Below are 11,591 nucleotides of genomic sequence, written 5' to 3'. Positions count from 1 at the left end.
TGGGCTATTGGTGACGGTCTGGGAATTATCCCGGAGGATGATCCGAAGACATGCCATCACAATTTTGATCCTCTGCGGAGGGGATGGCACCCCCGCTTCGGTAGCCCGACGACCTGCGCGTGAAGTCGAGCACTTTACGGTAGCACAGTTTAACGAGGACCAATACCGCACACCCTCGGTCCCTACGCAGACTGATCCAAGTATTCACCCACCCGCACACTGACCGTAGCCAGTGATGCTTGACTTCGGTGATCTGCTGGGAACCGTGTCTTAACGATCAGTCCACTGCGGGACCAATCAAAGGAAGAGAGAAATCCCCTTGAAATTAAATTCGATCCATAAAAAGCTTACAAGCTGTGTTTAAGAGGTTACTACTCGGGCAGAAACGAGGCGCTGGAAACGCATGCAAGTTCCTTGCGTCAATGTTTTGGGTTCTTTTATTTAAAATTTATACAAACATTCAACATGTAATAAAGGCAAGTTATAATTTTTTTAGCAGTAAAATGAATTGTATAAAATTTTAGACTACTGTATAATGAATTGGATTTCAAAATTTATTAGCACATAGCGAAAAAGTACAGAAATATTCTGACTAAATTAAAATTAAATGGCAGTAACGTAATTAATAGCCATTCAAATGCTATAAATAATTTTATCAAGCTTTTGTTTGTGTTTTATTGTATTTCTTACACTCTCTAAAGATTGAAGTAATAAATTAGTTAAGGGTGGGTAGTAAACTTTTTGTTTCTGAGGCTCTTTTATTTATTTTTGCTGCTAATTGATGGGTATTCTTTTTCAATGTATGTAAAGATATCGATTAGAGTGTAGTATAGAAAAATTGGATTAGAGTGTAGTATAGGGTGCTCTTTTGATTGGGAGTTTTACTTACATCTCTTAGTGTACATGAAATGTTCCATTTTTCCATTGTTTTATCACAATTTCTTATTATTAGAAAATCTCACTTTTAGTCATTTTTCTTGTTTCCTGTTGGAACATAAGAAATATTCAAATAAGAGAAGCGGCTTATTGTAAATTTTTACCTTAAAATGTATTAAATTTTTTAGACCTTTACTTTATTTGAAGGCCTTGAAAAAAGATATTGAAATTACCTAGACAAATGCAGTTACCCAGTTGCTTTACTTAGGATAAATTTAAAAATGTATATTTAGTGATTTGTCTGGGGAGCAGTATTACGAGTTATTGAATTTACTACACTTTTCGGGAATCAGAGTTAATTAACACTTAATGTTGAAGACAACTTTACTCCATTAAAAAAAATTTATAATGTAACTTTTTATTTCCACTTTCTGCTTTTTTGAAACATCTATACCTTGTTTTATTTAAATAAAGTACTGATTTTATTTTTACCTTATTTCCTTCTGAAAATTAAAAAAGAATAACCATAAGAATAGAGGATATAATACAGGAATATTTCAGTATTGGTACCTGCATCAAAATAACAGCCAAGTGTTGGTAACTTCTGGGTAGTTTGCCCGTGAAAAACGTAGAGATCCTTAGACAAACTGGTACACATATTTTTGTAAAAAATTTTCAAACTTAAAACTGTTTGATGCATTGGTGATTGTAGTTGGCGCAAACAGATACGGAAATATGCTTTTTTTTTTCAATTGGAAATAGGTTAAGCTGTAATTAAAACAAATGTTTTTTTTTTTTTTTTTTTTTTTTTTTTTTTTTTTAAACAAGCTTGGTTTTTTGAGAAAAAAAAATCTTTTTAATAACTTAAATTTTTTTCATTTATAAGAATATTTTTAGTTTAAATATAACCAAATGAAAAATAGTAAATTTTCTGATAAAAATTTTTAATCTTGAGTTTAATTGCAATTGTGAGTTTTACTTTAAACGAATATAGATGTGATATGTAATTTTTAAAAGTTTGTGTTACTGCTTTGCTACTAAAATATAATTCTAAAGTGATTAATGTCAATAAATTTAAAACTAGGTCATGATGTCTAAAAATTTTTTAAAACCAACCATTATTTCCATGTTCAGATAGTTTTTAAAAATTTAAAAAAATTGCAATTATAAGGTCAAAATTTTCTCTGTTTTTGTGCTTATTTATTTTTTACAATTAAAAGTATAACTGGCTATGAGGTGTTTAATGGATTTAACTTTTCATTTTACTTTTAGAACTGTTTTCTGTTACAAGCGGTCACAAATTATTATTGTATGTATGCAGTTTATTCAATTGATTCTAATATTTTTAATACATATAATGTTTATATAAAAGAGCATAAATCAAAAATATTTAAAATTTTAGCGTTGTATATTATTTTATTTAATGTTGCTTTGTAAACATATTGATATACTTAAATCTTCATTGTGCTAAGAAAAGGGACAAAAAAGTTTTCTATTTCTTAGTGATCATTAGTAGTAAAAGAACACACAGAGTTGCTGGAAATTATCAGACCACAGTCTTTTTTCTTTCAGTTTAAAACTCGCCACACCCAAAACTAGAGCTCTTTTTTTTTTTTAATTACAGTGACTTTTTTAAAATTATTTTTAGAAATGTTTCTATATTGTTTACATTATTTTTGATAATAATTGTTTTCTTTACAAAGAAGAAAAAATTTATTTGATTTTTTACAAATCTTGCTTGAACTTGCATAGGTGTTGAAAAGATTATAAATCAATCATTTGCAATATTTTATTTTTCACACTATTTAGTCCCTTCTCATTTTTTATTCCTTGTAGGCTTTTTTTTTTGTAGGGATAATTTTCCATCCATATTTTCTATTATAGTTAAAAATTTGCAAAGCAAAAATTTTTTTTTTTTATTATAAATAATTTTGAAATTTTTTTTTAATTTGACAAAAAATTTCCCAGTGTTGCCTGAATTTACTCTGAACACCATTTGTGCGATTGGATTTATTCTGCGTCCTTGGTAAAGCATACCTTTACTATTTTACATAAAATTCTGCCAGTTTAATGTTTTTTGTCCTTTTCCTCATTTTATTATTTTCAAATTTTTTTTAATTGAAACGTACAATACCTTAAATTTTTCATATTCTCCTTAAAATTTGTATCTATTTGATTGTAGGAAAAAGTATGATCATTATATTTATCAAATTGATACAAATATTATGAACTGAAGGCAGTTTAATGATATTAAATAATGCTAAAGTATGATATTTGTCATATATATATATATTACTGACAAACAATGGAGAACTCATTCTTTTGTACATAATTAAGATAACATTTGACTAAGATAACATTTAAATGTTAAATTATTTGCATGTAAGTATGTATATCAAATGTAAAATAATGTATAAGCATATTCAAAATCTTCAGTTTTTCTTTTTTATTATGTTTGCATGTTTATGGAAGAAATGTGGTTAGTTTTTAATTGTTCATTGATAATATTAATTAATACGTTGAAAATTTTTTCATGATTGTACTTTATAACAGCTGCTAAAATATTTTTTATTTAGAGTGCAAATTATTATTTAACCTTATATTTTAAATAACCCCCACCCAAAAAAACCTGGTTTATTGGTCATAAAAAAAATAAAAAAAAACTTTTGCTTTTTTCCAACCTTGATCAGAAGTGCAGGTACAGGCATAAGAAGTAATGGTAATATTCAATGATCTGTCATAATTCAGAGCTGGGGTTTGATCCTGTTGACTAACAAAACAACTGGCATGTATATGCACAGCATTGTTGTCTCGACTGAAAATCCTCTCGTTTGTGGTGTGGATGTTTTGAGAGAAGGATATCAGTTCAGGCGCTGTCCATGTCGTTTGACCAGGATCAATTCTTTCCTTCGTTCTTTCCGTGGCCATAAAAAATCGAGCCTTAAAAATGGAGTAGGTGCTTGAATATGGTTGGGTGATGGTGACTGTTATAATTGTTCAGCAAAAAAATGCAGAAATCCATTTTGTGAAAAAACAATTCATGTTAGAAATCTAACTGTTTGTAAGATTTTGATGACTTATGAGAATAGTCGTATTCATTCTTCTTTTCTGTAAAATTTACTATAGAATTTAAAATATTTTAAACTTTTAGGAATTACCTCTGTATTGGTGTAATCGCCGATAAGAAATTGGGATAATGACTGAAAGACATTCTTGAGATGGATTATGTAGCTCTTTTAATTAACTATATTGGTTATTTTTTAAAACTTATTTTAAACTATGTGTCTCGTTTTCCCTTACTTATATAAGTATTCATACAGCCCTATAATATGTCAAATTCTTGATATTATGTCTTTTTGTCATTTGCATCGATATAAATTTATTGAAATATTTTAATTTATATTTCAGGAAAATTTTGAAATGGCTGAAGTAAAAAAGATCTGCTGGATCTTCATCATAGCCAACAGTAACCTGAAGTTTTCAGGCACCTGTAGTTTTCGGTTGTAGTTTTCAGGAAACCTTAGAAAAAACTTTAATAGTTTTCACCCAGGAATTTTTTTTTAAGTACGAGTTTTATTTTAAGAATAATGAATGTGGTTGCTGAAAGAAATTGTTCTATCTGAAAATATTGTTGAAGAATGTATTTTCTAAACGAGAAAAATATTTCTGAACTGATCAGTGCGATTAGCATAATAACACTTATTATTTGTGAATATGTCATTGGTAAAAAACTCGAATCTTATTGTTCATTTAACATTAGAAAGTGTATTTAAAAACGAGTAATTACTAATCCAAGTGTGAATCATCTATAATTAAAAGTCGATGTATGGGAAATATAAGTAGAGAATAAGGAAGGAAAGGCAAGTAGATAAAACACCACAGAAAACTTCACTTTAAATTTTCACAAATTAAAAATATTGTAGAGTCTAGTGAAAAATTTCAAGCCTGTTCTTCGAGTTTTTATGGTATAGAAATATCATCTGATGTGCCAGGCTCTTATGATTCGAGTCAAAGAATATTTAAAGGGAATTTAGGTACCTCTTTTTCTCATATATTTGGTGGTCACATTAGTGTGTCTAGTCCAGAAATTAATGTAAAATATTACGATTTTCCTCTAAAAACCTATTTTTGAATAAAGTAAAAAAAAAAACGTAATTTCTGATTAGAATTTGATGAACAATAAACAGAGTTCTGGCAATGATTTGAAATCTATAAATAGTGCACATCTGTCTAGGATTTTTTTCCAAAAGAGGACGATGGAATCATTTCAATTTCTTATAAAGTGCTGAAAATCAAAGCAGTGGTGCAGTTAACTTAAAAAATATAATTTGTCCAAACCTGATATATCTGTGAAAAACATTCAATTACCTACTCTTTCCAGTGAAGTACCAAATCAAGCCTTTCATAATTATCACAACTATATTAATCGAAAAAATATAACCGAGACTATAATGATTGATATAATTGTCGAGAAAATTTTTCTGAACCAAATATTTCATTTCAGAATAGGGCTGAATCTTATAGTTGGGAAAAACATTTGATATATTTGAATACTTCATCTAACAAAGAACTGAATCCTCTCAACCCTTTTACAACTATGGTTAGGTGAGTTATCTTAAGCATCGTACTTCTTAAAGCTGTGATCAGACAAGCTATCTTAACCTTGTTCTGAAACTGATAAACCTATACATATTGCGGTAATTGAAAACATATTTTTTAGTGATATTGGAAGTAAGTATAGTCTATGTCAGTCTTATGATAACTCAATGAAACAAATATCTAGTAAGCAAAGGCTTTCCCTATCTAAAATGAACGAAAATAGTCATAAATGTTAGTTTTGTTCTAGAAAGTTTCGCCGAAAAGCGTATCTTACCTCTCATTTGCAGAGATGCTCTGAAAAAAGTTTGATTAAATGTCATAAATGCTCAAAGCAATTTTTTTCAAGGAAAAGATTCATCATGCATTTTATAGCAATGCACAAATATACAAAAAAAATTAAATGTGGTATTTGTTTGCAAGATTTTAACAAAAAATCCTATTTATACAGGCACAATATTTTATTTCATAAAAATGGGGAACTTCATTTGTGTGAAATTTGCCAATGTAATTTTTTTGATGTAAAATTATATTTGAATCATCCATGCAAAAAATGGTGTAATGCGAAATGTATGCAAAATAGGTCTTCAATTGATGCTCATTTTAAAAGTAATAATAACACAAGTAATAAAAAAACTGGTGCTGAAGCTTGTAAGGAAATACTTCAAATTTCAAGAAGAACAGTTAAAGACTCAAACCCATTGCCCTCTTCTGAATCTTGTAACGAAATAGTTAAATTTTCAGGAAGAACAGATTACTTTAATCGAAGAACAGATAAAGACTCAAATCCATTGATCTCTACTGAAGCTTCTAAGGAAGTAACTCAAATTTCAGAAAGTAATTATGTTAATGAAAGAACAGATAAAGACTCAAACCCATTGCTCTCTTCTGAAACTTTTAAAGAAATAGTTCCCATTTCAGGAAGGAATTACATTAATCAAAGAACAGATAAAGGATCGAATCCATTGATCTCTACTGAAGCTTCTAAAGAAATAGTTCAAATTTCAGGAAGTAATTACTTCCATCATAGAACAGACAAAGTTTCAGATCTATTGACCTGTTCAAATGAGAAGTGTATAATTTGTCAAAAAAGCTTTTCTTGCAAACTAGAGCTTGTATGCCACAGTTTCCGCCACAAGCAAACCAATCTTGTTTGTCCAATTTGTATGCAGAAATTTGAAACTATAACAGGCATCAAAACCCATTATTTGAATCATTTTGAAGGAGAGAAACATTTGTGCAGAATTTGTGATAAAATTTTGGACAGTAAAGAGGAGTTGGTTTATCATGGTTTTTGTCATAAACAATCTTTTTGTTCAGTCAAATCCCTTTATGTCTGTCCAGTTTGCATGAAAACTTTTAAAGCTATATCTGACGTCAAAAACCATTATGTGACACATTTTGAAGTTAAAAAATATAAACATGTGTGTAGTATTTGCAAAAAACGATTTTTTCTGAAAACTGACCTTGTTCACCACAGTTTGATTCACACTGAAAACAATCTTAACTGTGGTGTTGTTAAACAAAACTTCAATACGATATTAGACTTGAAAGCATGCCCTTTAAACTGTACTAACGAATTTACTTATGCTGAATCTCATTCTGAACTTAATGATTGTATACATAACGTGGTAATTGAAAACATTGTTTCTTTGAATGGTATCAAAAACAATGTAAGGCAAAGTAAATCTTATTGTATGAGAAAAAATCTGATTAAATGTCATAGATGTTTAAAGCATTTCTCTTCAAGGAAAAAATGCATGTTGCATTTTATTGCAAAACATAAATATGCAAAACCCTTCCAATGTAGGGTGTGTTTACAGAGTTTTAATAAAAAACTCTATTTAAACCGGCATAATTATTTATTCCACAAAAATAGCATTCTTTATTTTTGTGAAACTTGCCAGTGTAATTTTTTCGACGAAAAACTATATTTAAATCATCCTTGTACAGAATGGTGTAGCATGAAATGTACGCAAGACAGTTTTTCTATTTATACTTTTTTTAAAAGCAATAAAAATGCTGATGACCACCCTTGTAGAAACATAGCTAAACTTCCAGAAAATGTAAACAGCTTATCTATTACAAATGCTTCAATTGTGCCTACTCAGTGTTTGAAAAGTGTTGCTAATTTATCTAATATTACTACACAACTTGTTGAGGATATAGAAAATGTGCATAAGTCTCCTACAAATATCCCATCTGTTCCACTTCTACATAAAAACTCAAATGATCAAACTGTTGTGATTCAAGATGCTGTATTCAATTTGCCTATCACAGATTCTCTACCCGTTCCTGTAAAAGAAAACTGTAATAATCAAAGTGTAGACATCAAAAAAATGGTCTGCAAAGTGCCTGTTTTAAATACTTCAGCTGATTGTGTAGATGAGAACTCAAGTAATCAAATTTCTGGTATTCAAACGATTCTATACAATTTGCCTATCACCGATACCCTATCCATTCCTATTTTTGTAAAAGAAAATTCAAGTATGAGAACTGAAGAAAGTGATTACTGCTCGCCTATTACAAATACATTATCTGTCCCAATAGATGAAAGCTCAAATAATCAAAGTGTGGAGATTCAAGAAATTGAGAATAATGTGGATTCAGCATCCTGCTTACAAGAAGAAGCTCATTATTTTTGCTTTGGCTGTAAGAGAAAGTTCACAACAATATCAAACTTCAGAAAGCATATTTGTGAAAAGATTACTACTTATAATATTTATGCTTGTCTTAAATGCAATAAACGATTTCCAATGCTAGGTGACCTCGCAGAACACATATGTATAAAAATAATTGATGAAAAAATACTTGATACGATACATACATCAATGATAAGAATACCAACATGATTGAAGAAGAAGCAGAACAAGATAATAGTAGTCGCATGATTGTTGAAGGAGAAGAACAAGATAAAACTATTAACTTTCTGTGCGAAATTTGTCGAAGAAGTTATGAACTTGAAGAAGATCTGATACTCCATAGCTTCTGTCATATACAAGAAAGACCGTTTCCTTGTCCAGTTTGTAACAGGAAATTTAAAGAAGTAAGAGATTTAAGATATCATTACTTACGAGAAATGAAATCAAATCTTATCAAAGATAAGAATGCCAACATGGTTGTTGAAGAAGACACAGAACAAGATAATAGTTGTCACATGATTGTTGCAGGAGAAGAACAAGATAAAATTATTAACTTTCTGTGCGAAATTTGTCAAAGAAGTTATGAACTTGAAGACGATCTAATACTTCATAGCTTCTGTCATTTACAAGAAAGACCGTTTCCGTGTCCAGTTTGTAACAAGAAATTTAAAGAAGCAAGAGATTTAAAATATCATTATTTACGAGAAAGACATGGGCATGAAGACGATGTGCTATGCAATGTATGCTTTAAAGTGTTTTCGCTCAAAAAATATATGTTGTATCACTACCACATTCATAAGGAAATGCCTTTTGATTGTATTGGTTGTAAGAAAAAGTTTAGGACCACGAAAGATTTGAATGACCATATCTGTTTGAAAAGAATACCTTTTGACTGTAATGGTTGCGAGAAAAAGTTTTGGACAACGAAAGATTTGAATAACCATATCTGTCAGAAAAGAATATCCTTTGACTGTAATGGCTGCGAGAAAAAGTTTAGGATCACGAAAGATTTGAATGACCATATCTGTCAGAAAAGAATATCTTTTGACTGTAATGATTGCAAGAAAAAGTTTAGGACTAAGAGAGATTTGAGTGACCATGTCTGTAAAAAAAGAATACCTTTTGACTGTAATAGTTGCGAGAAAAAGTTTAGGACCACGAAAGATTTGAATGACCATATCTGTCAGAAAAGAATATCTTTTGACTGTAATGATTGCAAGAAAAAGTTTAGGACTAAGAGAGATTTGAGTGACCACATCTGTCAAAAACGAATACCTTTTGACTGTAATGATTGCGAGAAAAAGTTTAGGACCACGAAAGATTTGAATGACCATATCTGTCAGGAAAGAATATCTTTTGACTGTAATGGTTGCAAGAAAAAGTTTAGGACTAAGAGAGCATTGAGTGATCATATCTGTCAGAAAAGAATGCCTTTTAACTAATGGTTGCGAGAAAAAGTTTAGGGCTAAGACAGATTTGAGTGACCATATATCTGTCAGAAAAGAATGCCTTTTGACTGTAATGGTTGCGAGAAAAAGTTTAGGACTAAGAGAGATTTGAGTAACCATCCCTGTCAAGAAGAAATTAGTAAAACAGTATATTCCTGTTCACAATGTAAAGGAAATTTTGAAGATGACTTAAATCTAAAAAAGCATAAGTGTAGTGCAGAGGAAATAGACTTTGGTACTTGCTCAAAAAATGTTGCTGTTCAAGGTGTAATATTAGGAAGAAATGCTAATTATTGCATTTATTGTGAATGTTATTGTTTAGAGTTAGAACACCATGTTTGCCCAAAGAAGAATATAGCAAAAACTCTAAATGCACGTTCGGAAATTAACAACTTTCATCCTAAAGTTAACAAAGCATTGTGTTTTTTCAATGAAAAGTGTAAGAATTGTGATAAGATCTTTAATAATGAACCGAAACTTGTTTATCATAGTTTTAGTCACGAAAAATTAAATTTTGTTTGTCCTATTTGTGAGCAGAAATTCAGAACTTCGTCAGCCATCAAAATCCACTATTTGAAACATTTTGGTGGAAAAAAACATTTGTGCAGTATTTGTGAAAGATGTTTGATAGTAAATAGGAGCTTGTATATCATAGTTTTTGTCATAAGCAATCCTTTTGTAGAGTCCTATCTCTTTTTGTTTGCCCAGTTTGAAACCAAGCATTTAGAACCATATTGCAAATCAGAAAACATTATATGACACATCTTAATGTTAAGAAATACATCTGCAGCATTTGCAATAAAAGATTTTATCTAAAAAGCAATCTTATTCGTCACAGTTTAAACCGTAACGAAAAAGTTTTAAATTGCGATGCTTGCAAAAAGTTTTTTAAGACAATGTTTGACTTGGAAACACATACATGCAAAAAAGTCACTTCTTCACATTGTCTTAGAAGTATGTCCATTATCGGTAAACCAACTCAGACTGCCGAGATAAACAAACTACAAATGTGCAAGTAAGCAAAAGAACTTTCAAAGAAGGTCATGTACAAAATCAAGTCAATAACAGAAAACTGCGCAAATGTGATCCTTGTGAGTTGACTGTTATTGGTAAAGAACCCCTAATTAAACACAAAAAAATTACATGATAATAAAATTTTAAATAATCATGTAAGAAAAAGCAAAACAGTTTGTAATGATCCAAGAAAGCATGCTGGATATCAAAACTGCTTTGAAGGTAAAAGATGATTCAAATGTGAAGTTTGTGATTTATTCGTTATGGGTATAGCAGCCCTTGGTGAACACAGAATGATGCACCAAAATGAAAATGAAAGCAACCAATTGAAAATGAGTGAAACAATTTGTAATAAAGAAGATGATATAAAAAAAAAGCAAAATAAATGTAAAATACAACTCAAAAAGAAGAAATATTTGCGGAATTATGAATGTAAAAAGATTCTAACTGAAAATATAGTTATGTCTGTAATGTTTGTGATAAGGGTTTTAATGATTATGAAGAATTCCTGTGTCATATTTATATATCACATGAAAAAAAGATTCTTAGTTGTCGTAAATGCAGAAAAAGTTTCAGTACAATTGTTTGCTTCAAAATTCATAAATTTAATCAAAGATATGAAATCTTTAAAAAGTATACACGAGTCAGGCAACCAGAGACTTTGTGAATTGTGTAACAAAAAGTTTTTTACAAACCGCGATCTCCATACATATTATCATAGGATACACCCCGAAAGCTCGTATGTGTGTAAAAAGGTTTGAAATATTACGAGTAAAAATGTTTACTTTTATGCTATGTATCAAGACCACTTTTTCTAATTTGTAATTTTTTTTATATATTTTTTTTCGTGAACTTTAATTTTGTTTTGACAGGTGGAATTCTATACTATTGTGTTGAAAAATATTTATTCAAGAAAATAGTCTTCCAGACAGTTGTTTAAATTATTAAATGTCCCCTAATTATCATCACATTATGATAATTAGGGAAGATGATTAAGTAACATTAATCAATTCTC

General features: G+C 29.7%; 1 protein-coding gene across 4 annotated transcripts; it reads left to right on the top strand.

Annotated features, from left to right (window-relative positions):
- Positions 1 to 365: 365 nt before the first annotated feature.
- On the top strand, positions 366 to 10,757 carry LOC107453948 (zinc finger protein 271). 4 transcript variants are annotated; one of them, XR_011637065.1, is made up of 2 exons: positions 366 to 476; positions 4,285 to 4,423. XR_011637065.1 is itself a non-coding variant. In XM_043051079.2 (2 exons), exon 2 carries the CDS (start codon positions 5,835 to 5,837, stop codon positions 8,322 to 8,324), a length of 2,490 nt encoding a protein of 829 aa, XP_042907013.1. In that variant the 5' UTR covers positions 396 to 725; positions 4,285 to 5,834; the 3' UTR covers positions 8,325 to 8,779. The 4 variants fall into 4 exon arrangements, 3 of the variants coding, with proteins under 3 accessions (XP_042907013.1, XP_071038862.1, XP_015926455.2); XM_043051079.2 differs by having other exon boundaries at positions 396 to 725; positions 4,285 to 8,779; XM_071182761.1 differs by lacking the exon at positions 366 to 476 and adding an exon at positions 2,147 to 2,185 and having other exon boundaries at positions 4,285 to 10,757.
- Positions 10,758 to 11,591: the final 834 nt, after the last annotated feature.

This window comes from Parasteatoda tepidariorum, chromosome 6, assembly GCF_043381705.1.
Source record: "Parasteatoda tepidariorum isolate YZ-2023 chromosome 6, CAS_Ptep_4.0, whole genome shotgun sequence".
NCBI classification, from domain to species: Eukaryota; Metazoa; Arthropoda; class Arachnida; order Araneae; family Theridiidae; genus Parasteatoda; species Parasteatoda tepidariorum.
Note: the sequence above shows the minus strand (reverse complement) of the source record. Positions and strands in the feature narration are given on the sequence as shown.

Excerpts from the sequence above, each read along its gene's own strand:
- LOC107453948 (XM_043051079.2), top strand. The coding sequence starts at position 5,835 with ATGCATTTTATAGCAATGCACAAATATACAAAAAAAATTAAATGTGGT.